This window comes from Drosophila albomicans, chromosome 3 (assembly GCF_009650485.2).
Source record: "Drosophila albomicans strain 15112-1751.03 chromosome 3, ASM965048v2, whole genome shotgun sequence".
Taxonomy (NCBI): domain Eukaryota; kingdom Metazoa; phylum Arthropoda; class Insecta; order Diptera; family Drosophilidae; genus Drosophila; species Drosophila albomicans.
The window spans coordinates 42,293,768-42,321,540 of NC_047629.2; the positions used below are offsets into that span (position 1 = coordinate 42,293,768).

Genomic DNA, 27,773 nt, shown 5'->3' on the forward strand with positions numbered 1-27,773 from the left:
AAGCTCTCTTTCAAAAGTAGGCAACAACAAAGGGAAAATGGAAATGAAAAGAAAACTTAAATGAGTCATTTATATCGATTTATTGACAAAAGAAATTGTATTGATATTTAAGGAAGAACAAAAAACAAACTTTATATTATTCAATTGGAAAAATTCTTTATTCAGTTAGATTTTATAAACCACTGAGTTTCATCTACAATCTTAATGAATGATGATTTGAATACCATTATAAAAAAAGCTTCAATTATAATATTTATTAGCGATTTTTCGTACCTACAATAATAACTACAGTTCGTATGTTTCCTGAAAATTTGGTTGAGATATGATAAAAATTGTAGAAGTTATTTCACAAATAACTTTTGAAAAACGCCACTAGGATCTTAACTGATTTGTCTGACTATCTGGTATATTTATGGTATATTTTCGATATTCAAAATAAGGACTTATGTTTACAATTATGTTAATTTTATTAACAAACAACTAAAAAAATTCGTTATTTGGTAAGATATTTCATACATGACAGATTCTTGGTTTAACTTTTATTCAATATTTATTATTATTCAACATTTAGCGATTATAAATGTAATTCCTTTATTCTCTTTAATAAAAGAACTCTATATTCAATGTGGTTTATCTTTTGTATTCCATTTATACCATTATTTCCTTTATAGGCCACTTAAAAATCGTGTTTGTTTTACATTAAGTACTTCCCAGGACCTTCCATCTCGTTGCCTGCTAGAAACAACCGTTTATCATGCTGAAGAGCGAACCATTCTGATTGTTGTTCGATAAAGGGCAAACGCCCCTATGGACAATGCCCAAAACCGAGACGGAGACGGAGACGAAGACAGGATCGGGATCGAGATCTAGTAAAATGCTGTGTGTTCGTTTCAGGTGTTCCTTTTGACACTTTATGAAATTTATGACATTATTGGCCTTGTTTATTGCTGCTTTCCCTAGAAAGTGAATCTCTTCGGCTAACTGTAAAAACCTGCTCAAGGACACACTGGCAGGACACTCTCAGGACAACGCATTTGAAAGGTCAGGCAGTCAACGATTGTGTACGGCGATAAGCGATGGAACTCTACCTTCTGTCTAAATACGAGCATTATGCCGAGTGATATATTTCTCTATTACAAACGACAACCGCAACCGTTTTGGCAGCTGGCAACTGGAACTGAAACTGAGCTGGAGTTGGAGTTGGAGTTGAAGCTAAAGTTGAGGCTGAAGAGATCGGAGATCGCTGATCCGAGATGTGGATGGACACTCGAAGCTCTCAGCTCTCAGCTCTCGGTTCGCGGTCTCAAAGTCGCCGCTCGTCGCCAGATTTGTTATCTACAAAAGCGCGCCCGCTTTACGAGCATATGACAACCCTAAATCAAAAGCGCCGTCGGCAACTTTCATGCAAAAAAGCCTCTTCGTCTGGAGCCTGGCATGAGGCGGAAACCGTTGAGAAGCCGCATAAATTATCAGGCGGCATGAATCTAAATTAAATATAAACAAAAAACAACGGCAACAACTGCAAAGAAACAACATTTGACATTTGCCAACGCAAATCCTTTAAACACAAACAAAAAACAATCAAAAACGCAGTGTCTCGATTTTCAATTTTGCCCTGCCGAAGGACGCCCGTTGTTGTGGCAAGGTGGAAAGGTGGCAAGGTGTGTGTGGCGGAGGCAAATTGGGGAGAGGCAGAAAGGTTGCGACAGCAGACTTTGGCCTGACGATTGCCACTGTGCTGCGTCTTACAAGGATTCACCATTAAAAATGTTAATTAGTTGCGCAAACATTGCAAACATTTGCGATTGAGCATCATCCGCAACTGTTGCGACCCAAGCACAGTGGTACGGAATCTAGTGAAAATTTGAGAATAATATTTGATAATCGGTAAAATAAATTAGGAACATCTGCAACAGATTTGAGTTATTATTTACAGGGAAAATAATTTGATAATCAATGAAATATGTAGATTACGTACAGCTGAGTGCGAATTAAGTAATACTTTAAGAAATATATAATGGGACGTTACTTCTTTAACTAATATAATATGCTGATATGGAAACTATATTGAAAAATATACAAATAAAATGATTGGGAAGTTTATTAAATTTTGTAATTTTTTTATAGTAAATAGTAAATTGGAAATAAATTTTATTTTCACCTACAAGAAGCTCAAAATAAACATTTTATTGAATAAGGAATATGTCCCTTTTCTTGAATAAATAAAGTTGCTATATTCATAACTGAAAATACTTTAATTACTATATACACTAAACATAAATCCATGTAAAATTTGGAGCTATATTTAAAATTTTGACAGTTGTATTATATTCCAAATCTATTCTTTTTAAATCCTAAAATATTTCTCAATTACAGTTCTTCTAAAATGTAAATTAGGAATAAAATATTTAATTTTTTTAATAATATTAATGCATGAAATGTATGAAAATATTAAAATTAAAAATATACTTAATTGACTCAATAACAAACGTCGGAAAAAACAAAGAAAGTAAATAAATGATTTTGCTTAGAATCTCAAAGTACAATTTAAATATGATTTAACATACTAAATTTTTTATATCAATGTTACATTATTAATACAACAATAATTTCTACACAATTTATAATATTATGTTATGTTTTTAAAAGATGTTATAGAACAATTAGTTACATATGTTATTTGAACTAAAAGTTAATTTTGACAAACACTCTAGACTTTTGTTTAATTTAGATTATTATTCTCATCCTTCTTGAACCACTGTGCAAGAATTTAAGAACGTGGCTACGAGTGCGAGTGCGATGAGAGCATCGCGTGCATGCAAATCGCAGGCGGGATACAAAGATTGAACGCCAATTAGGATGAATGTTTTGGCTTTTGGCGCACGCCGCTCTCTGCGAAGTCAGAGTTGGAGTTGGAGTGGAGAACGCCCCACAGTTCCAGACTGCATGACGCCTCGTGCCGCAGTTGAGGAGACGCAAGAGGAGGTGGAGCAGAGAAAAGGGAAGCTGCTCTGAAGAAGAAGAAGTGGCTCCCTGTCTTGCACGCCCAAGTTAATTGCTAAAAACTGTTCACACGTTCCGCAAACGCGACTTTTGCATACAACACCTGAGACGACAGTCATGAGAAGGGGAGAAGAGAAGCGAAGAAGATGGGAAGCTGCGAGGACCAAACGTTGACCATCTGATGGTCACACTTTGGCCATTGGCCAGTTTCAAATGCTGGTCACGTACTCATCAAGTCGCTGGACTCTCTTTCGGAGCAGGAAATCAATATCAAGGGGCCTGGTTCGCAGCCATCAGCTTACCTTTCCTCCCCTTCCCTTCCCAACCCCTCCGCTGAGTTCACGATTTCCGTTGCATCCCTTACAGATTAAAGGCGCATTTCTTTTTATATATTTTCGTGTTTGGGAAAGTTTCTCGCATTAAGCATGTATGGTATGTCTGAGACCCAGTTATGCAAATCCAAACAACACTCATAAATATCGGCAATTCTACGAAATTTTTATATTGTCACCGACTCCAAGAGAGTCGAAGTCGAAAACGACATCGAAGACGAAGTCGGAGTCCAAATTCAAAGTCGCTGTCTCAGGGCCTCAGTCTGTGGTCAGGTGTGCGCTTTAAATGCACGGCATCAACTACCGAAATTGTAGGCCCAACTTAGCAAGTACCGAACACTGAGCACCGAGAGTATTATCCAAGTCACCAAGGCGGTATTTAATATGATAGACACGTCGAACACAATCCAACGGTTAGGTCGTTAAAGCCGCGACAACGATTCGACTTATTTGTTTGTTTCTCTCCGTCTCCGTCTGTCTGTCCGTCCATTTTAATTTCCATTCGACTTTCAGGCGAATCAATCAGGGAAGGTCTTACAGTTGCCTGATCCCAAAGATAAAGCTGTCAAGCTCGACAGGTGAATAAATCAAGTTCGTAAGTTTCGTCGCATAGTTTTAAAGTTTCCAAATGAAAATCGCCATACACGAGATTTCATTAAACTTTTGTGCAAAGAGAAAATCAATACGAGAAATTGTAATCCTGACGTGAAGCTCTCGTCTCACGGCTCACGGTTCACGGCTTTCAGTTCTCTCTCTCTCTCTCCCTCTGTCTCTCTCAGTAGCTTTTCACACACAGAGTTTTCCATCCAGTATGCTTATCACGTGCCAGCGACAACGTTGGCAAAGTTCCCAGCAAATATCCCATCAAGAAGTTTTGTGTACTTTTTAGCACATATTTCGAGAGTTTGTCTACTGCTCGTCGTTACTTCACAGCCGATATGCCAAGCATATCCATCTATATATTCATATACTATATATAACATATAGTATGTCTGTGTGTGTGTATTATGGCTTATGTATTTCACTTACATGCAACCATAACTTAATCGCCCTTTGAAAGTTGCGCTTGCAGTTCCTGCTTTTGAGTTAGTTCTTAAACTAATCATTGAGCAAAGGAAATGAAAAAGAGTTACTTATTAAAACCAACTAAAAGCATTGGGATGAAAGTTGTTACAAATTTTCCGGAAAGTCCATCGAATATTATTGAAAAATATGCTGTAGAATGATTAAAATTTTGATATATTAATAAATCTGTTTAATCAAGGATTAGAAAATGTATTGAGTACACGATAATTTTTAGCTTCAAACCTGCAGAACTTTTTGAGTTTGAAAAGATCTTAAATCAAGATGTGCATTCTTTTTTTTAATCTAGAATAAAACTTTTTTGAATCAAGATTTTAAGGTTGTATTAAAATGTTTTTAATCTTAAAATGCAAATTTGGCATTAAAATCTTGATTTGAGATTTGTTCAAACTTGTTTTGAAGATCGAAAAAATCTTAAATCAAGATTCTATTTATTTTTCATTCCAGATTCTTTCTCTCTGTGTACTTGTTAATTCTAGTATTTTTTATAATATTATATATAAATGATATATAAAATAAATACAATCAAACATTTGATTATCTAATTTACATCTTCCCATGAAATACTACTCTTCAATCAATTAAATTATATGAATAAAATGAGTGAAACATATGAAAAACATTGAATAAAGTGTAAACGGCTGTTGCAGTTGCGTCTTAGTTGCTTTGGTATATATGGTATATTTTGTGATATATGGTATATTTCGAGTATTGTGGTATATCGATGTGTATGTGTATATATAATATTTTGTATATTAGGGAATAATACCGCACTGTTTTGCTTACCAGATAACAATCTGGTACATTTTACACTATATGGTATAATATGAATATATTAGTATTTTGCATATTTAAGAATAAAACCGCACTGTTTTGCTGTTATTGAAAATGGATGACGGGTATCTCACATTTTTCTTATTTGTTTTGTAATTAATTTATTTATTTTGTTACAACAGCTTATATTATAGAAAATATTTTGATATTTTGCTATTTACTTTATAAGAACAACGAGAGGCAAATGTTGTTTAACTTAAAAAGTGTAAATTTCAGGACAAATAAAAACATGAATACGATAATTTAATACTACTTAGAGCAACAAGTATTTAACTCGACAAACTTAAAACTTATTGATCGTTTATATACTCGACAATAAGTTTGCTCAATTATATATCTAACATTTCCACTACTTATACTACACAACACTTGATTTGATTTCACTAAGCGAACCGTTTAAAATTCCTTACATAATTGAAACTGATATTGCACTGGCATTTCATACTGACACCCAGAGGCAACTAAATGCCTATTAAGATCTTAACATTTTTATGTGCCAACACTTTGATATGCGACATTAAGAATCGCGTCGAGTCGATGTCGATGTCGATGCCGATTAATGGTAACCCGGGTTGACTTTACAGTCGAGTAGCTAAAGTAGATATCATTTTCATTACAATAAAAGGTCAGCAACGATTCGTATGCCGGGGGCAAGGCCTCATTTTGTGCTCTGAGGCGCAGCCACAGTCGAGAGCTAAAGTTGGGGCAGCAGCACGCTCCAAGTACATTTGCCATGTTTAGAATTAAGACTTTAGCATCGTTGAGCTGAACTCAAATGAAATGAAACTGGCGACAAACAATTCGAGCCAAACCCAAGGCGAAGTCGCAGCCAAGTCAAAACAAAACAAAACTAAAAGCAAACTACCAAATGCAAGTCGCAAGTTCTCGATACTCAGTTGTTGTTATTGTTGTTGGAGCGAGCCTCAGGCCGAGTCATGTTACTCACGTTCCAAACGAGCTTTTGTCAACTTGTCTAAATGATTTTTGCACACTGTAAACAAGCCAAGACAGTGGGACAACAGAGCCAAGCGGACAGGGGACAGACGGACGGACGGACGGACAGACAGACGGACAGAGGGAACGACGTTCAGTATTGACGTTGACCCTGCACGACTCACATACAGAAGTTTCTCCCTCTTTATCTGTGTGTTTGTGCCACAAGGATTCTCGATGCTGGAGTCGTGTGCGATTTTGCCGTGGCAAGTTAAGGTAGAAGCTGCTGAATCAGAATCAGAAGAGGCAAAGAAACTGCTGCGACTTTGGTTCAGTCCTCCTCAGTTCAGTTTGTTCCCCGTGGGAGTCTTTTGTTATTGTTGTGGTTGTTGTTGTTGGCTGATCTTCGATTTTTCGTCGACGATATTGTCGTGTAATCACGAATTTATTTTTATTGAAAATCACTTGACAGGTGGCGCCTTATTTAACTAAGTTGTCAGCAGATTGGCCCCTCAGCGGGAGCAACAACTGAAACAACTCTGAGCGGGGAAAGAGAGGCAACTGCAGAGGCAACTCCGCAGCCTGAGAGCCGGAATTGAAAGGAGCTTGGATTTCATTATTATGAATATATAAATGCGGTGTTCGAGGCTGTTGTTTGATTATGGCAGCTATGGGAAAGCTATAAGAATTGCTTCAATTGTGTTAATGCATCGCTTAGGAATTTGATGAGAACAACAAACATACAAATAATAATAAAAATAAACATATTTGAGCAGCAAATAAATAGAGACACCGGAACAATCAGGATAAAGACAATTCATATTTGAAGAGCTCGCCAAATATTATAATTATTTTTTAAATCCCAAAAATAAGATGAGAAGTAGGGATAACAAGTTTTAAGCTCAGAAAGAATATACAAATTAATGAATTAAGCAATAATATTTAATTTCAGAATTAACGTTGCTTTTAACGCAACAATATTATTTCAAAATAACCATCAATCCTATTAAGCAATTTCAATTTTTTACAGAATATAATAATTAAAAATGAATGTTTTCTCTTTACTTAGACAATTCTTAAAATCGTAAATGATTACTATTATTATTATTTACAGTCTTTAATTTTACATAAGATTGCTATAAGATTCTTAAAAGTTGCTAATATTATGTAGTTTAATTCAATTTATAAAATCAATTTTTTAAAATGTCAACATCTCATAGTCAACATTCAATAAACAAAATAAAAAATAAAAAAAATACACATCATAAAACTTGTTTTAAACTACTTACTTTTTATTTTTCCTTTCACTCTAAATATATAATTTTGTATTTTTTAGATGCTATTGAAAGACTGCATTTTTCTTTAATTGGCACCGACAAAAGTTTCTTCATTTTAGATCATCCATATCCATATATAAATTATGGTATAACAGTAGAAACACTTTTAAGCTAAGCAAATATAAATAACGTAAGAATTTCATTGATTTCGTCTATTATTTATTATTTCAATATTACATATTCTGTTAAAAAATAACAAAATACAATACAATTGAATTCGAAATGAGGAAGCGAGAATAATATTAAAATTCACGATAAAAATAAGAATTCAAAGCTTTCTTTTTATGCATATTAAATATGAAATTGGCCTTAAAGTAAAATATAACGAATGATGTTATATAAAAGATATATAGATAGCTCATATATCGTTTATAGAAGTACATATATTGGAAAAATGCTAATCAACTACATTTTAATCATAATCGACAAGAGAATTGAATAAAAGGAGACGTCGCAAAGAGTTTCTTACTAAATGCCACAATCGATTAAATAGATAAATTAAACTACGATCGCAATAGTTAAAGACCAATAAAAAACACAATTTTTCATCTCCCGTTGCGGTGGCTACTGCGAAAAGCCGGCATAATATTTTATTAAGATGCCATATTGAACAATTTAGCAAATTTCAGCAATAATGCAATTCCCACAAAACCCAAAAAAAATACTCGTAATATAAGAGGAGCGAGAAAAAAAGAACCGCAATCGTTGAAATGACTCCCCAATAGGTTTGCTTATCGCCAAGAACACAACTCAATGTTTGCTGTATCGAGGAGGCAGCGAAATCTCCAGAGGATGCCTGCTGCGGCATCCTTGGCTACCTGAGAGTCACACACAGAGAGAGAGAGAGAGGGAGAGAGACAAAGCGAGAGAGAGAGAGCAGGTAAGCAAAGGTAAGCAAGAGGGAGCTCTGAGAAGAGGGGAGAACAAGCTGCGAATGCGTTTAAGCTGCAGAGTTGTTGTGGCCATAAACATGTGGCAAGTGTTGTCGTTGTTGTTGTTGTTGCTGTTGTTGCCGGGAGAGTGTCTGCCGATTTGTGCAACACTTTGATGGCAAAAACAGCAAACGCAAAAACAATAAACAAAGCCAAAAAGGCAAGGCTTCAACTGAGTTTGAGTTTGAGTGTGTGTGTTGGATGCTGCTGGGATGTTGCTGTTGCTGTTGTGGTTGCTGCTGCCTCTGTCGCTGTCGAGGTCGACGCAGCGGGGCCGGCCTGCGAGATTGCTCTCTGAGGCTCTGATGCTCCGATGCTCCGATGCTCGGTTGCTCTGAGGCTGTTGGCTGCGCTCACTTGGGGGCTACGACACAAAACCTGCTCCACCACCATTTGCAGCTTGCAATCGTTGTTGCAGCCGCAGCAGCAGCAGCAGAGAGATGACGATGAGGCAGTAGCAACAGCAGCAGCAGCAACAGCAGCAGCAGAGGCTGAGACAGAGACTGAAGGCAGAGACTGAGACTGAGAGGCTGAGGCAACAAACCCGCAGACCAAAACGACCAAACCGTCCAAGCGACCAAGCGACCATGTTTCCTGATGCGAGGCGATAGTTTATCGCCAATTTTCGTGCCGTGCAGAGGTGAACGCGGACCAACAACGTGCGAAAAAGCCCAAAGCCGAAACCGAGAGTCGAAACGAGTCGAAGCGCAAATTCGTGTCGAGTGTCGAGTGCCGAGTTCGACTTTCGTCCTGTTAGCAGGAACCTACTTTATATATACATATATACATATACTGCATGTGTATTTCTCGCTGTGCGAATTCGCCGTCGGTTCATCGTCGTCGTCGTTGTCCTCGTCCTTTTGTCGCGGCCATGCGCGTTAACGGTAAATAATGGCCGCCATCTTGGCGCGAGTTGAATCAAATCACAGCCGGCTATATAGCCCACAATAATACATAAGATCTCTCTTTCACTATAAAGTATATATATTGCATATCGTATCGTATATTTATTGCAATTCTTGTGTGCAGTGTGAAACGATAAACCGATAAACGATATCGATAACAAGCGCGCATCAGCATCATGGAGCATCACGGCAGCGGTTTCGTCGCCTCCCCCTGGGCAGCGGTCCTCGGGCATCATTCGATGGCTTCGGATGCGGGCTTTGCAGCGGCTGCGGCTGCGGCGCATGTCCAGAATGTGGCAGCTGCCGCACATCATACGCATGCCATGCATCCCGGCCATCCGCATCATCATCCGCACTCGCATCCGCATCCACATTCGCATTCGCATGCACATTCGCATCCGCATTCGCATCATCATCATCATTTGGCGGCGGCAGCGGCGAGCGGCGGCATGCCAATGGATTTGCATGTGCCCCAGGGATTCCCCTACTATAGGTAAATACCTCTAGCTAGCCACCACACAAGGATACTCTATCAATACACACACATTTACACATACACAGGTGCACTCTCCATCTCTCTGAGTTTGTCGCCTTTTGTTTTGGGGGCGTTGCCGTATTCAAATTGTCCTGCCAATGGCACTGAATCAACTTGTCCCTCTTCCTTCCTTCCCCTGAGCTGCCTGCACTCTGCATTGCACATAGGAAATTATACCACTTAAATCTTTATATACCAAAACTAACGGCTTCCAGTTCAACTCTATGTGTGTGAGCATTATATCAAGAGAATGAGAGAGAACGAACCCAAAATAAGTGCAAATTGCATATTGATTGGGCTTTAATTGCTAGTAAATAAATTTTGCAAACTATGTGCACAATATAATATAATATAATCATTGAATATAATATACCAACTGAGTTGAGGAAGTGTCAAGTCATAACCCTGATAGGATTTATAAAGGGATGCATAAAAACTGTCATATGCCTGACATTTTAAATTTATTTTGGAAGTTTATTTTGACAGTATTATCTAAGCTATATTCACATCCAAAGTATCTAAGTCTTATCTTTCAAAACTGTCTCATGTTAAAATACTAATATCACAGCAATATACTGTATATGCTAATTTGGGAAATACATTGGGGAAACTTAAATTAAAAGAACTCAGCGCTTCAAAGTATAAGAATTACAGATATTATGTAATATTTAAGTACTTACATTTTAGTAGACATTAAAATATATGATATATTTATTATATAGATTTCATTTTTATAGATTATGCAAATAAAAATATATAATTTGCAATAAATTAATTTTGCTAATAGAAAACCAAACCTATTTAAATATCCGATTCTTACAATCGAAATCTAAAAAGTCATAATATCCTATAGTGTCCAGTATTTAAAAAAAAAGTATCAATCTAAAATTATTGTGGAAAATTGATCTTAATTTAAGACCTCGTTTCTTGCGTTCAATTTGAGCATCATACATAGCATTGTGATTATTGATTTTAGCGCTTTTCTTCTCTGGAAGAGTGATATATTTAATATTTAAAAATACATTATTTCTATATACTGATTTCTACTATAGTATATATATATACTATATTATTTATTGCAAATATTTTGCCAGCTGTATACCTAACATATTTGATGACATTATATATTTCTAAACAGAATCTATAGACTGAAAACCCTCTTTATATATACAGTATAATCCCTAGAGATTAAATAGATTTGGGATTTTATGGTAGTATACAAAGCTTATTAGATGAAAAAGAAATCTTTTCTTATTACTATTCTATACTTTACTTTATTCTGTAAAGATTAAGAATGGAATTTTTCATCATTTAAAATAAATTATTTTTATTTAAATATAACAGAGTATAAATATATCGTTCGTAGTATACAAAAATTCTTTTAGATGCAAGTTAAAAGAGAATAAGAGTCTTCAGATTCATATTTTGCTGTAGCTTCGAATATTATATTGAATTCTTTCTTATTATGCTCTATTTTCTATGAAAATCATACCGTACATTAATTAGACATCACAAAGTGCAATCTTTGTTAATCTTTAAGCATAAATTATATCGATTTAATTTTAATTATTTTCCGATCCTCGCTGAGCGTAACCCGTAACCTCTTGCTGATTGGAATATGTTGAGTCGAGGCAATTTCTCAATTTACAGTTCAATTTAATGGGCTGTCGAGTTTGGCCAGAAAGAGAGAGAGAGAGTTTATAAAACATTTAGCTTAACTGGCTGGCCATCGTGACCATCAAGTTACCTCACCCACATAATCATAATCAGCCAAGCACTTTTCCTCAACTAAAAGAGGAAAGCCACCCAAGACCAATTTTGTAGGATGGCGATAAACTTAAAAATGAGTTCAGAAACTGCGATTGAATTGCAAATTGCCCCCCAAAAAAAAGGAGGTGAAAGGCAGAGTGAGAAAAGAAGGGGAGAGAGGAAGAGAGGATGAGGAAGCGAGACCGTTACAGAGGTGCCAACATCGATGAAACTTGTAATTAAACTAATTGAATTTACGTGACAATAACACTTTCAACGATGTACTTGAAGCACACAGATTGTCACGAGATGATAACTTGAACTCTTCTCTCACAATGTTCTCTCTCTCTCGCTCACTCTCTCGTTCTGTCTCGTTGGGTGTTTCTCTGTGAGCATGATTCAGTTAGGTTGAAGCTCGGCTTAATGCATGGTTATTTTCAATATCGAAAAATGAAATCGGCATCAAAGAACATTTTGCCGCAGTCGAGAGTCGAAGTCAAAGTCAAAGTCGAGAGTCGAAGCTCTTTGCAGAAGACATTCCCATAACAATATGGCGATGGCGATGTAATTCATGAACTGTGATTGGTGGCGCGTCCATTAACTCAGGGCCAGCTTGAACACCGAAGACGGAGACGGAGAGCTACCAAAACCGAAACGAACCGAATCCGGACTGGACTGGACTGGACAGTTAGTCAATCTGCCGCCGCTCGACTCGAAGTCGACTCGAAGTCGCCTCTCAACTCAACTCTTGAGTCTCAACTCTGAAGTCGACTCTTGACTCCAGTCGACACAATAAGCGTCTATCAGCATTTTTCAATTATATCGAAATAGCGTTATCCGTGGCTGGATCGCGTCAGAACGCATAATTACTATAATCACCTGAGTTATTACCTTGGCGAATATTGGCGAAGACATACGAAAAGCGCCAAAGTAATATTAAAAGCAACAACAACAAAGACTTGACTCGACTTGAGTTGAGAGACTTGAGTCGACTCTGAATACAGAAATCTAAACTGTGATTGTTTGTGCCCCTCCGTTTGTGGCTGCCTCAATTTCATTTTACTCTTTTTTTTCCCATTATTTTCATACAGTTCTTCTTCTTCTTCATCAGTTCGTCTCCTTTAACTTTTCTCTCTTTGCACAATTCGTTAAAGCCGCGCGTATTTTAAAATTACACTCAGCGAAAAAGATTCTGTGTGTTGTGTTCTAACTGGAAAATTGCTGCGACGTTTGTTTTTCATTAAGAGTTGCAACGCCGCGACTGCGGCTCTGCCCCTTGTGGCAGCAGCACGAACGGCATTTTCATTCCGTAAAGCGATCGCCGTAGAGCAACAACAGAAAAAACAAAAAGCGACAGCGCCACGCAATTTTCCACGGCGTTGCCCCCAAAAAGATGGTCAGCAGCATATTTTGCGGTTTCGAGGTCGACTTAACCATCAGCAGTTGGACCCAGGGGAAGCTAAGAGAGAGGAGCAAGAGGGAAGACTGCAGCAACTGCAGCAGAAAAACCATCATTTCCACAATTTATATTTCGAACGTGATTGGTGGAGTTGCATTGTTTGTGGGGGGAAAGAGAGGCAGGGGGGTGGAGAGACAGTGCAAGTCGGCCATTAAGAAATTGCAGCAAAGCATAAAGAGCAAAATGAAACCGAACAGCGACCGAAAAGCAACAACAACAACAACAACGCGAGAAAATGAAATAAAATGCTGAAGATTATGATTGCGATTATGTTGGAAGCTCAGCGAAATGAGCTTTTCAAAGGAGCAAGCGAGAGAGAAGGGAGTGAGCATTGAAGGGGAAGAGCTGGCTTCCACATATGCTGGGAATGAATGTGTGTGAATGTGTGAGTGTGCGAGTGTGAGTGGGAATTGACCTCATGGGAAGCGTTCACAATCGATTCGAGTGTTGCGGCCTATTCACAACTGAGCAACGAATATTCGATTTTGTATTTGGTTGTTGACTACTTTTATGTAGCTAGATTGAAGTGCTAAAAATTGCAGTACTTTTGGCTAACTAATTGCTATATCAGTCTGTGGGGATGCTGCGGTGAACATACCAAATAAATTTAAGCAAAAACTTGCATACCTCTAGTCAACCTCAAAATTGTAAATGAATGCTTGTGCTAACAATTCATCTTCAGATTTTTTAATGAATACTTAAAATGCAATTGTGAAAGACCCATAGAGTAGAAGAGTATTATAAATTTGTGTCTGCAGGAGATTTATGTAACAAGCAAAAGGAGGCATCTCCAACCCTAGAAAGTATATATATTCTTGATCAACGTCAACAGCCGAGACAATATTTTAAGGTATTCAAAGTTTAAAATATTTGACGCAAGAATAGCATATCATAACATATAATAATCAATGTTCTGATATATCATCGAATGATGTGCTTCTGGCTTGTCATATATTTAACAACAAAAAATTGATTCGAATTTTTCGAATTTATTTATGACTTGAATGAAATCTAAAACGCAATAGTTAGATCGATCGATAAATAATAGTTAGCGAACAAACGAACACATAAGCAATATTAAGTATGAATAAATTATTTTATTTAAATGTGATGACCAAATAAAAATTTCGGAATATTTGTATTTGCCATATTAACTATACAATAACAAACCATAACAAATAGTAATAACTGCCAGCAATTGAAAGTAAACTAACTTTAAAGCCTTCGTCGGAGTATTATAAAACATATAAAAAAAAATATTAATTAATAATTCATACCTTTAAATACTCACTTAGTAAAGTACATTTGTGTTATTTACTATCTGCACATAAATCTTATAATATAAAAATTTCTTGTAAAACATAATCAAAAGTGCATTAAGCTCGCCTTTGACTTTTTACTGAACTCCAACAAAAATTATTCATCTTATGGAAACTATTATAATTATATTATATATTATATATATATTATTATTATATTAATTTTTGTTGTTTCTCAAAAATCAAATTAAGTCAATATCGATTGCTTAACTCCAACTAAAATGATTTATCTTAAAGAAAATTTGAATTTTTTTGTTTCTTAAGAGTCAAATTTAAGCAATTCCTTTTCAATATCGATTGCTTAGGTTTATATCAGGATCAATGTCCTCTGCGATTTTGCTGTTGTAAAAATTTTAAATATAATAGTAATAAAATGATAAATTTCAAAAATATATAAATAATTTTCTGCAAAACTTTCGCCAGCTAACGGTGCAGCCCTTTTCCATTTTCCATTTGCCCTTTGCCCATGTTGCAGCTTCGCTCATAAAATTAAAGGTGTTACAAGAGTCCCACCCCAAATGCATTACCAGCTACACTTGTTTCAGCTGCAAGTGCTGAAGAGAGACTCGATCTGAGTCGAAGTCTCAGTCGCTGTCTCAGTAAAAGTCTCTTAGCTCGGGGTCCAGCCTACGTCACATTCAATTAAATTATGTAAATGAAGCGCAACACTTGAGCCAGGACAAAAGTCCGGCACTGCAAATTGAGTTTGCCGAAAGATCTTGGCCAAGACAAGAGTAGAGGAAAGATGGAAGAGAGAGAGAGAGAGAGTGAGAGAAAGAGAAGGAGAGAAGAGGAGAGCAGACCGATACTAAAGCCAATGCCGAAAGCAAAGGCAAGACACTCCACCCACTCCGCCAGAGGCTGTCTTGACTTGCAGGTTGCCATCAAGTAGAGTAAATTACAGCTTTGTTGTTGCTGTTGCGGTTGTTTGTGTTGCATTTACCGCGGCTGCCGTGGCGGGTTTGCAGCTTGATGAGCTTGATGTTCACACAGCCGCCAGGCATGAAGCTATTACACACACACACTCACATACTCAGACTCACTCTCAGTCTGTTCACTTACATGTAGACAAGCTGGCTGGATGATGTCCTTGCTGCCGGCAAATTCAAAGTGAGCCAACAATTTCATCAACGCCAAGCGACGACGGCGACGATGGCAACGTCACCAGGCAACTTCTCCTCCTCTTGTTTGCTGCCTTTACTGCCTTTACTGTCTTCTGGTAGCGCGTAAAATTAATTGAAATTCATGCCGTGTTACAATAACAATGATTAAACGGCACACACATGACTTCCAAGTCTCAGTGCCAGGGCTGGCCCTTGGCTCTGAACAACTCCTCCTTTCTGCTGCCGCCCCCCCCCCCCCCCCCCCTTTTTGGTCTACAAAGTTGCGACCGCCACCTGACCACCACCTGGCCTCCAGTTGCACTTTTTCTAACTGCAACTGGCAACTGTTGCCACCGCAATGGCAACCGCAACGGCAACAGCAACACACACCCAAAGTGCAAAAGTACAAATCCCTGTTTGGAATACAAAAATATTCAATTACATTGCCTATACGTTAATACTTACTATAAGTTCACTGTGATTAGCGCTGATTCATAAATCGCATTCAACGCACATTGAACACACTCGAAAAATACAATTTTCCTTATCTTTTCTCTCTCTTATTCTACCGACAAAAAGGAAAGTTCGCGATCAAATAATTGAGATAAGTATTGAAACAACCCAAAAATGAAGACGAATATAAACTAGCTAAAGCTCAATCGATTTATGAATACTCTATATACAGATATACTCTTTAAAGTTAGTCTTTAAGGAGCATCAATGAAGTAAAAGAATACATCTTGTATATTTTTATTAGTTATTGAAAAGATTATCTACATAGTCTCATTATGGCTTATGAATATGCGATTAAGCACTTATCTTATTTTGAGGAAGAGAAAATGCATCTTTGTATTTAATAGATTATCTACTGTAACACTAAGACTTGAATATTTGATTATAGCATATATTTATTCAAATATGGGGATTTGAAAGTAATTGAAGAGTAATGTTATTTCGTATTTTTCTAAAATACATTCCTCAAACATATGTTTACTTTAAAATAGTTGGCCACCTAAAGATATCAAAGGAATATGCTAGTATATTATTCAATAAATATTTTAAAATTGATTTACTAATTAAAAATGTATTTAAAATACCATTTTTTAATCATTCTTTTTTTAGTATTAAAAATATGCTCTAAATTATAGTTAGACAAATTTAAGTCTATTATAAAATTTGCAAACTATAAAGGATAATTGATAACTTACCGATTAACATATCATTCTATTCTTATTTGATTGTCAATATCCGTTTCCAAGTAAAATACACAATATCAATTTAGTTTTAAATATTTATAATGAACTTAATTTTCGTTACGCGCTGCGCAGTTAAAATCAAGTGTGACTATACAACAAGTGAAGGATATTTTAAACTAAATACGGTAACAATTCTTTTAACAGAATTAATATAATTTGTTGAATTATATTATAATTTATTACTTAAAAGATAATGAAATATTTCTGCGGATAATCTCTGAGTCTATGAAATAATCAAATGGAAATATCAACTAATGTTTAATAGTAAAAAAATTGCATAGATACGAAGTTTAAAAGAAAATCTCATAAAAAGAAACTTTGAAAGATTCTAAAATTTTTTCCTTTATGTACTAAAAATGATAGATAAATATTTTTTGATTTGTTGAGTATAAGTATTAAAGTATTCAATGTTCGGCTGACGAATACTTCAAGCAACCCCATGCGACCTTAGCAGCAGGGTATAACCGCAGAGTTGTGGGCAGAGCTTTACGCTTTTCGCAAAACTTTGCCAACTTATAAATATGTATGAGAAGTTTCGAAATTGTTGGAATCCCTGCCGACAAGCCACAGACAAAAAAAAAACAGCAACAAAAACCAAAGAGCAATAACACAAGGTCGGTAAGAAGACAGGCGGCGATCGGTCGATGATCGTCAGAGTCGATCAGTCGATCAGAGCAGCAGCAGCAGCAGTTCGTCAGTCAGTCAACGACTCGGACTTCAACTTCAAAAGCCAAAACGACAGACAGACTCGAATGTTTCCAAAGAGAGGGAGGGGGAAAGACACTTCGAGTTGAAAGAGGGGAAGGCGAAAGAGGTTCGCGAGGAGTGTCGATGCAGGAAGGCAAAAGGCAATCATTGATCAGCGGAATTTAGAGCGAAAATTTGATATTAAGGCCAAGAACCAAAAACGAAAAAAACAACAACAACACAACACAACAAAAATTACGGCAAAGAGGAAGCTAAAAACAGAAACAAAAAAAAATCGAAATTGTTAAAATAAAATTAAGCAGAAATAAACGCCCCAATATATAAAGCATGAGAGCATGAGACTTTGCCGCAATTGATTGCAGCTGGAATTGCACTTGAACTCGAGTGCCACAAGTTGCCAATTCCCCTTTCTCCCATCTCCCCTCTCCCCGCAAGTTCCCTTAACTTTATCTAGGTTCTCTACGTGTATCGAAGAGCTATTCCCTGATCGCGCAGCGTCTTTCGCTTTAATATAAATAATTGTTTACGGCAACCGCAAGTGGATCTGTGGCAGCCACAAAGTGGATCTGCGACACACACTGCATCTCTTTTGGGCACAATCAATAATGATAGATCAGCCAATTGGTTTCCCTCTCGCTTCCCCCAAGGGAAGACGACTCGAAAGAGAGAGAGGAGAGGAGATCGTTGCTGTCAACAAAGGGACAGCGCGTGCGATCAACGTCTGACCGCAAATCGCTTTGGGTGCTTTGACAGCATCATTCAAAAAGTGGAGAAGAGCTGTTGAGCTCCCTGTTTTTGTTCATACAACAAGTACACACAGTGGAGCTAGTTAACAGAACATTGATATTTAATTATCACACTTAACTTCTTAAACAAATTAGAAATGCTGCATATCGAGCACAGATTCACAACTTTCGTTGGCTCCAATGATTTTTTAATAAATATTGAACTAAAGAAAGAAACACTTACTTGCCTTTTTATACAATGAGAATACTTAATCACAATAATTCAATATTACTAAGGGAAACATTACTTAAATATAATATAATAATAAATTCATTGACTCTGGAAATATTTTAATAAAACTCTTCTCTTTTGATATGTGTACTTTTTATTAGATTCTTTTCATATCTTAGTCATTCTCCGTATTTCATAGCAATCAGATCATAAATATAGTGCATATTTAAGAATGAAATACCAACAAAATATTTCAAGACAAAACTCGTAGTTTTAATATTTTTAACTAAGAATAGAAACATATAATTATGAAGAATTAAATCCCCAATTTCTTTAGAACAAGATAATAACACAAAACGTTTTTTCAAAATGTAATTTAAATAAGTTAAGATGAAAAATACTCCTTTATAAATAAAATTTTTCAGACTTAAGAAAAATGTATTACAATTAGTTTTAGCAGTAATATAATGAAAAAGATATACTACTAGGCAAAATTTTATATTTTAGATAAAAACGAAAACTTATACTTATGCATAAAATAAATTCCTGATTTCTTTCTATAAAGACAATTATAAAGTATTTAACTATTTTCTCGAAATAGAATCAACATTATAATACCTCATAGCATAAAATATTATGAAGCTTTACAATAAATCAGTACTTCATATATGTACATACTATATTTTCTATATTAGTCATAGTTTTGTTCAATGAATGAGTAACCATTTTATGCAGATATAATAAATAATACACCTCTTTGTATATCTTACAAATTATATCTTCTCTTATAAATGAGTATTAATACTACGTAGATATAGAAAATAATAGACTTCATCGCATATTTTTCAAATTATAACTACATTATAATGCCCCTTAACTTGACTTTATGAATGTGGTTGACTGTAGTTCATTTGGCTGCCTTTTGATTACTCGGCACATGAAATGTTCTTCATCTCGATGATAACTTCTCGCATAACTGCTCTAAAGTATCCTCAACAATTTCAGTAATCAGAGGAGAGGAGGCAACTGCATATGGATGGTTAGTTAATTGGTTGCACATTTCGTAGCCTAGTTAAATGTGGAGATTACACACCTTATTATTATGAAATATGTTCCATAATTATGGCCACTTTGGCTGTGCGCCGTGTTTGTGCAGCGACTCTGGGACAACCTCTTAATAGTCAGTTGGTAGCCCCCTTATGTAATTTTAACTGCCGACTGCTGACTACCGAAGAGCCCTCTAGCCCTCTGCAGAGGCAAGGTGGCAAAGGGGCATGTGGCAAGCAGACTGTGCGCCATATATTGACAATGCCCGGCGTCTTGTGGCTTGGCGACAACGTCTCAACGACGTCGCAAAGCTGTCGATGAAGACGATGACGATGACGTTGTTGTCTCCTGCTCACTCTCTCTCTCTCTCAATCTCTCTTCTCTCTTTGTCTCTCGGAAGTCTCTCCTGTCGCTGGACTTTGTCTCTGTGACTCTGGCTCCTGTTTTCCTCATGCCAATTTATTTATGGTGCGGTACAAGTTTTTACGCACTCAAGTGCTCTGAGACTAATTGGGCACGAAACGCAATCAAAGTGACGACGACAACGTTCAGCTCCACACAGAGAGAGAGAGAGGATGACTGAGAGACAGAGAGAGAGCGAGAGCGATGTAGAACCTGAAGAAATACAGACAAAAAGCCAAGCGATCGACGCGGTATCGCGAATCGATCACTTGAACTTTATAACGCTGATGAGGCTTTGATTTGTGGCTCGTTTCCAAGATCGCATTCAGTCTCCAGCCCCAACAAACTCCACATAGTTGTGGCAAAATAGTTGGGCCATGTTCTACACAATTATCTGTTATTATCAGCGTTTTCAGTGGTCTCTCTCATCTTTGTTTTGTGCACAGCGACAATGACATCTCATTGTTGACTGCTGTCCTGCCTCCTCTTCCCTCCTCCTTTTGCCCATCCCAAGTAAGCCGTTTAGGCCAACTCTTAAAAATAGCTGCCTCTGGAGATGCAATTGCTGCTCTAAACATTCGAGAGATCGATCTGTTGTTGAGGGAGAACACGTGTCTTGGTCAAACTCAACTGCCACTTACAGCTTACAAGGACTGCAAGGACAGAAGCTGTTCACTCTGTTTCGACAAGGTCCAAAACATTGTAAACTCAAGCGAAGGAACTGAAGAGTCTGTTGCTGCTTTCAAATTTAATTAACTTATGAGGAAATTGAAAACCAAAGGCAGCTATAATTATCGCAGATCAATTGTAGAAACGAGAACTTGAACTAAACATCAAATTAAGTGAATGATATGAAATTGAATAAACTATGGGAATATCACTCAGTTTGAAAACCTAAACGATGTGAGAATGAAGAATAATGCCAAGAAGCTTCGAAACCAAAGCAAAGAATACAGTAATTTAGTATTATATATTGACATTAAAGAATATAGTAACATAGAATGATAGGGAAATAAAGTTTTCAGCAAAAAATGTTATTAAACTCTTTCTATACTAACTTAATGCTAGACATTATTCCAATTATGATATACATTTCCATATATTAAGGCACTTCTTGATTTATAGAATTTTAAATTATAAAAGAAATCATGCGAATATTAAAATTTACTTAAAAGGCATTTCTTAAATTCAGGAAAAATTTATTCTTGCAAATTCAAATCAAAGATCAAGATTCTTCTTTGAAAAACCATTTATATATAACACATTTATTTTTTGGAATCAAAATCTATGTTAAAGTAAATATTAAATATTGAAACAGTTATAATTTACTTAAGTAATAATAATAAATGATTAAAAACTTTGGTACTTTATGTTTTCTTTGTAGCTGTTACTTACAGTCAGACACAACAGTAATGATCAGTACCAATATATAATTAACAGATATTTATATTTTGAACATATCGTTGTGGCTTTTACTATGCAATTTCAAACATTGAACAACTTCATTTGAGAAAGTGAGCGAAAAATTTTAATACAAACTAAAAAGTACAAACGAATTATTTCTTATTTGCTTAATAGATTAAACTAAAGAGTCTTTAGTAAAGACAGACAAAGCACAGAACTGAACAGTATAGATTGTTAGAAAGTATTTACTAAAAGCCCCAATAAGAAAATCTATTATTGATATCTGTACAATAACATAATATTTGATGTCTTTTCGAGTTTTCTTTAGTATAACAATATGTATTCTCATTTTCACTTCCGAAACAATTTAAGATAACTGTTCTAACATCGTAAATCACTAAAGCTACTTATTAAACCTTTGCAACAGTTCTCCAGAAACTTGAATATTTTGTTAATACTTAATTGATGGCGATGAATGAAACAGCTTCTTTGTTGGGCAAGTGCTTCCGCTTTTGAACCTAATAAAAAATAACAGCAGAAGAATCTTAGCCAAAAAAGCAGTTGGCAATAATTGTTTAAAGCTAAACGGACTTGACCTAGGATTGATAAACTGCAACCAACAAAAAAGGGAAAAAGCAAAACAAAAACGAAAAGCGAAAAGCAGACGAAACTTATGAATATTATTACAATTTTGATAATTGGCATGGAGCGTTGAAGCAAAAGGTTTCCCCCCTTTGTCCAGCTCCTCCTCCGATGCTCAATCACTGTATCGATCAGAGGGCGATCGATTTAGGGTCAGAGAATTCGCGGTTTCGCGACTCCAAAACGGGACAACTTAAAAGGATCGAAAGTCTGGCACAGATTTTGGTTTTTTTTTTGGGGCAATGATTTACGGGCTGTTCGACGGCTATGACGAAAATTGTCTGGCGCTGTGCGGAGAGAGGAAAGACAGCGGTAAAAATCAATAAATTTTATATACTCATGATGCACTTGATTATTAAAGCTTTTGGTCGATAATGCGCAGTTCTGTGGCAACTTTGAAGTGCAATTTGCCACAGATTGTTGTTTATTAGACGATCACAACTTCCTGTTGACCTTCTCAAAACAGAGAGAGAGACAGACAGAGAGAGTGTGAGAAAGAGAGAGAAACTAATCGCTTAAATTTCTGTTTGGTTTTTATTCGCAGGTATCGCGAGGATGCGCTTTGCTGGGGCGACAGGTGAGTTTTCTGCCACGGCTGCGAACGCCGATAGCCGACACATTTATCGGCTAATTTAATTTATTTAGAAAATGTCAACTTTTTCCTCGACGCGCTCGCTTAATCGAATATTCAACAGGCTCGCAAGCGAAATGTATCTCTGTGTATATCTCTCTGTATCTTTGTATCTGTAGCTGTATCTCTTCTTCTTCTTGTGTTTCTCTTCGCAGAAAGTCCATGGAGGAGATCGGTGCTGCACAATCCTCGGTGAATGCGCGGTAAGTGTTAATGTTACCGTAAACGATTCTCTGCCCCCTTTTTCCCTCCCTTCGGGCTCTCTCTCTCTCTCTGTGGCAGCTTCTCAAGCAGCGCCACTTGGCGACGCATTTGTTAGCATAAAATTATTGAATGCCAAACCAAAGACGTCGTCGTCGACGTCGCCAACATCGCCGCCAGACGTCAAAGGCGCATGTCGCATCTATGAGATACTCAAACTCAGTCTCTGACTGAAGCTCAGACTCCGACTTCGACTGCGACTTGGACTTGAGACTAAGACTGAGATGTGTTGTTGTAGCCGCAGCTTAGTGGAAAACCGTTGCTGTCAACGTTAATGTGATGATCTAACTGCAAGTGTTGAAACTTTGCTGTTCACTTTGCAATCGCAGTTGGATTAAACAGCGACAACTTTTCAGTCTGCAACTGAATTTGTATAAAAAGTAGAAAAAGTATTAAGCAGAAAAGTTTAGATTTTATCTTTAAAATTTTTGCAAAATAGTATTAAGAATAAATCTCAAATATTTTTAGAGAAAACGAAGCAGATTTATTGAAGATTGAATTGTAACAAATACAAAATATTGTAATGTATTAATGAAATACTTTTAATATTTATAAATATTTCAAATGTGTTACTAAAATCCAATCGAAATATAAAATATTGATCTCTATAAATGAAATACTTTTAATAACTATTTCGAATTAGTTACTAAAATCTAAGCAAATGCAAACTTCTCATGTAGTAAACAAATTTTTTGTCAACACAAACTTCTCATATATAAGAAAAATGTTGTCAATACTGATATTTTACAATTGAAATTCCATAGAGATAACTTTAGGTTACAAATTTAGTGAAGGTACATTTATGGAAACAATTAAAATAATTAGTTTATTTAAAAATAAACAATAACAATAAATTAAAAAAAACAAAAATAAAGTAAATAGTCAATAACAACAATAAAATTGTTAAATACAAATATTTTAGAGCAGTCAGTTTTATTCTGCTGCACCAATTTTTAATTTAAAATGTCATATCTTCGTAAAGACTGCAGCTAACTCGTTTAAATTTTGCATACATATTTTTTAGCTACTGTTTAATCAGCATACTAAATTTCAACAAAATCGTTCGACGTGTTCACAAAGCTTACACCTATTACTCGGTTATTTAAGCGTATTATACGCTTCGGCTAAGCTCAGAGCTAGTCATAATAGCTACTGCTGTTGCTGTTGTTGTTGTTGTCGCTGTCGCTGTCAGTTGCTGCTGCTGTTTGTCTGTTGTCTTGTTCTCGTTGTTATGACATTTTACATTTTTAATGGGAATTCTCACATAAAAAGTACAAATATCAGACTAATTGGATTTATCTCGAGGCTGTCGCGCGTTGTCACACTCTTTTTGCCATGCTTGGAGCTACTTGCCGGAAGATGTTGCAAAGGCATCAAACGAATCCTAAGACATGTTTCTAGCCTTAACTCGCAACTCTCTTCGCTTCTTTAGCTTGTTGGCAATTAGCACAAAACAGGGGGAACGAATGGAGGAGAACGCACCCAGCGAAAGCCAGACTCAAAACCCAAAGGCACATTTCCAATGAATCGATCAACAACAACATTAACAACAACAGCAATGACAGAAACAACTGAGCAATGTCACAATGAGGCAAACTTGCATTGCTTAAATTAATTTCTGCAATTAATTGAACAACGCAAATGACAAACTGAAAGCAACTAAACAACAACAAAAACTTTAGCAAAATAAACAAAACAAAAAAAAAACACTGCACCATTTTCCACCACCATCATCAACAGCAGCAACAAAAACAGCAACAACAACAACTATGCGAGGAATGCACTTTGCTCCCGAACACGCTTCCAGCTCGCTTCTGCAGCAGACATGCCACATGCGGCAAGAGAGCAAGAGCAGCAGTAGGCAAGCAGCCGCTTCCTTGCAACCTTTTTTCCTCTCGCCAACTTTTTTGTTGTTGTTCATCCTTCGATTTTTGTTAAAGTTTTGCTTTTTTTGCCAACAGCTGTCACGGTCATGTCTGGGGGCTGTTGACTCGACTCAACTCGATTCGACTTGACTCGACTCGACTTGGTTCTTCTCCAACTTAAATTACACTGATTCAATCAATTCACTCAATACTTAAGCTAACTGCCAATTTTAATTCAATTAAAAATTTGATTAGTTTGGTAGATAAAATGCTTTCTCTAGGAAATATAGTATTTATTTTATATAATGAAATATGTTAAAACAACGATATTAAAACAAATTGCTAAGAGTTTTGTCGACACTGACATTAAATTGCCAAATTCGAATGCGAAATTTGCAGAGTATCAAATTAGCTCATATATAATATGATTTTAATTTTAGAGAGAGCTATTTGAGTACTTGTTATTTTTTCGTTATCAAATGTAAATATTGTAAGAGCCATAATCACATAAATTACAATATTATAAATTGATTTGTTTAAATAGCGCATTTTTCATGTGTCCAAAATTAGCAATTACTTTTAGAGTTTACAATTTTTTATTCAACTCGAATATCTGAAGTTCATCATCAATATTTAAAGTGATATATTAAAACGAATAAATCAATTTTCTGGTCTCGAAATACTAATTTTTTTTAATGTATGTTATTAGAAAAGAAAATTTTTTATATTCGTTTTTTAAATATATATAAGAATATAATTTATTATTTATTTATACACATATATGACGTTCAAATTGAGCATAACTGAGTACATGCGAGTTTATTTGCTTTTTTATTTCCTAATGAGACCAATTAGTTTATTTTCTTATATTTTGTATAAGAATTTGTTAATAAATATTCAACAAATTTGGGTTCATTTACTTTAATAATAACTTTTTTATACGGACCCAAAGACAATAGACTATATGTACTCATCCTTACACGCCACTGTATATATAAATCTATTATATTTTCATTATCGTATTTAATAATATTTTATAATATTTTTAATGCTTCAATTCTTTCATTAAACTCTCATATTTAAACGTTATTGAAATATTAATTTTAGCGAAAATGTATTTGGAGCTATTCAATTTTATTAAAACAAGAATACGCTTAATGATTATCATATTTTTCTACTTTTCAATTTGTCCAAGTTTATTACAAATCCTTTAGTCATGTAATTTTGAAACTACCAAAAAATAAACTTTTTTTTTTAATGCATACATTAAATGTATACATTAAACTTTTATATCTGTATTTAAGAATTTATTTAACTAAACATATATTTAGTTTGAATTATTTGTTACAATTATTTTGAATGAAATACTTATTCAGCTGGGACCAATGTGCAGGTTGGCCTCGATGCCTCTTCATCGTCATGGGCACGGACTGAGTTCTGAACTAGATTTACGAGTGAAGTAGAATGAAGTCGAGTCGAGGTGACGATGGCGAAGACGACGGCACAGTTTCGGAAGGTGCAAGAATATTAATTAATAATTCCGATCACAACTGCGCACTTTGTGTCGCCGCAGTTAACGGCTACGGTTTGGCATGCGAATTATTTGCTAAATACCAGAAAAGTGAACGACAAACAAGCAGATCGCCACTTGCAAGGAGGGGCAACTACAAGTGGAAGCAACAACCACAACAACAACTCCGCCTCTGCCTCCTCCTCCTCCTTCATCTCTTGTGTATTTTGTGTGCCGCAAACTTGAAGTTTGTTTTGACTTTTCAAAGCTAATTTATGGCTCACATAACGGCCAAGTAAATAATAAACAGAGAGTCAACGATCGCATCTGATCGCTTTCAATCAGGCGATCAATCAATCAATCGACCCAAAATGGCACATCTAAATTTATGCTCAGCTTCTAGAATAACGCAAAATAAACAATTAAAGTTGATTGGCTCATTTTGGGCATTAAATTTGCTTCGGAATGTGCTAAAAATAAATTATTTCATTATAAAAATTTAGCTATTATATTGAAGAATTTGTGCGCACAATTATTCTGATCGTGGTGGAATTTTTAAGTTGCAATACACATTTTGTTATGAAACCAATAATAATGTTATGAAATCGGAAATAATGGACATAGTTGCTTTGAATTAATATTATATGAATATGAATTTCAATATTTTTTGAATAGTCTTTAAAAATGCAAAAACTATTCGGTAAATTTTCATTGATCTTTTTCAATTCAGTATTTTATTTTTTAGGTTTCTGACTTATACAATTAATTTCTATTAGGTTTAAAGACATGTCTGCATTTGAATAAACTTAATATGAAAATAAATGTTTATACTTTTTGCAATGAATTTTAAAATGCAAATAATATTCAATTTATTTAACTTTTTTATTATATAGCTTTCTGTCTGTTACATTAATTTCAAAATTCTTTATGTAATAGTCTTGTGATATATTGTTTTTATATTCTTTTGTATTAATTGTAATATTTGATTAGCATTTCCGAGATGATATAGTCATATCTGTCTGTCCGTCTGTCTGTATGTCCGTCAGAGACTATACGAGATAAAGCTGTACTTTTTTTCGAATTTATTGTAGAAGTTATAAATACTTCTGTCTAAGTCTACTGAAATCTGTTATATTTTGATCTCTATGGTATATTTCGAATGAAATACTTCATCGATATACCAAATATGGCCTTCGGTGTATTTTAGTATTTATGAGGTATATTATTTAGTATATTTTAATATCAATACTACATTGTTTTGCTATTATTCAAAATGTACAGTGCACTGTATTTATATTTATTTGGGATGTCTATTAATCAAAATTTTGTTCATATTCCAAAAATAGTTTCATAATTTTTTCGATTTTATGCCGCACTCGGGGCCAGAGTGCATTGGGTAAATATCTTTTTTACTTGTTAAACATTAATTTTTATTCTTCTTTATATTCAAACACTTTTACTACCCATTCCACAAATATTCAGTTTCAAAATGATTGATTTATTATTTCGTTCATTCTTAAAATCCACAAAACATATTCCATTTTAATATCCCAACCCCTAAAATTT

At 35.5% G+C, this 27,773-nt stretch overlaps 1 protein-coding gene across 1 annotated transcript in view; it reads left to right on the plus strand.

Annotated features, from left to right (window-relative positions):
* The first annotated feature begins 9,300 nt into the window (after positions 1-9,300).
* Positions 9,301-27,773, plus strand: part of LOC117567048 (protein trachealess) — a 41,289-nt gene continuing 22,816 nt past the window's right edge. The window contains exons 1-3 of the mRNA XM_034246766.2: positions 9,301-9,852; positions 22,485-22,517; positions 22,727-22,774. Coding sequence (XP_034102657.1) covers positions 9,536-9,852; positions 22,485-22,517; positions 22,727-22,774 — 398 coding nt within the window. The 5' untranslated portion in view covers positions 9,301-9,535. The remainder of the gene's footprint in view (positions 9,853-22,484; positions 22,518-22,726; positions 22,775-27,773) is intronic.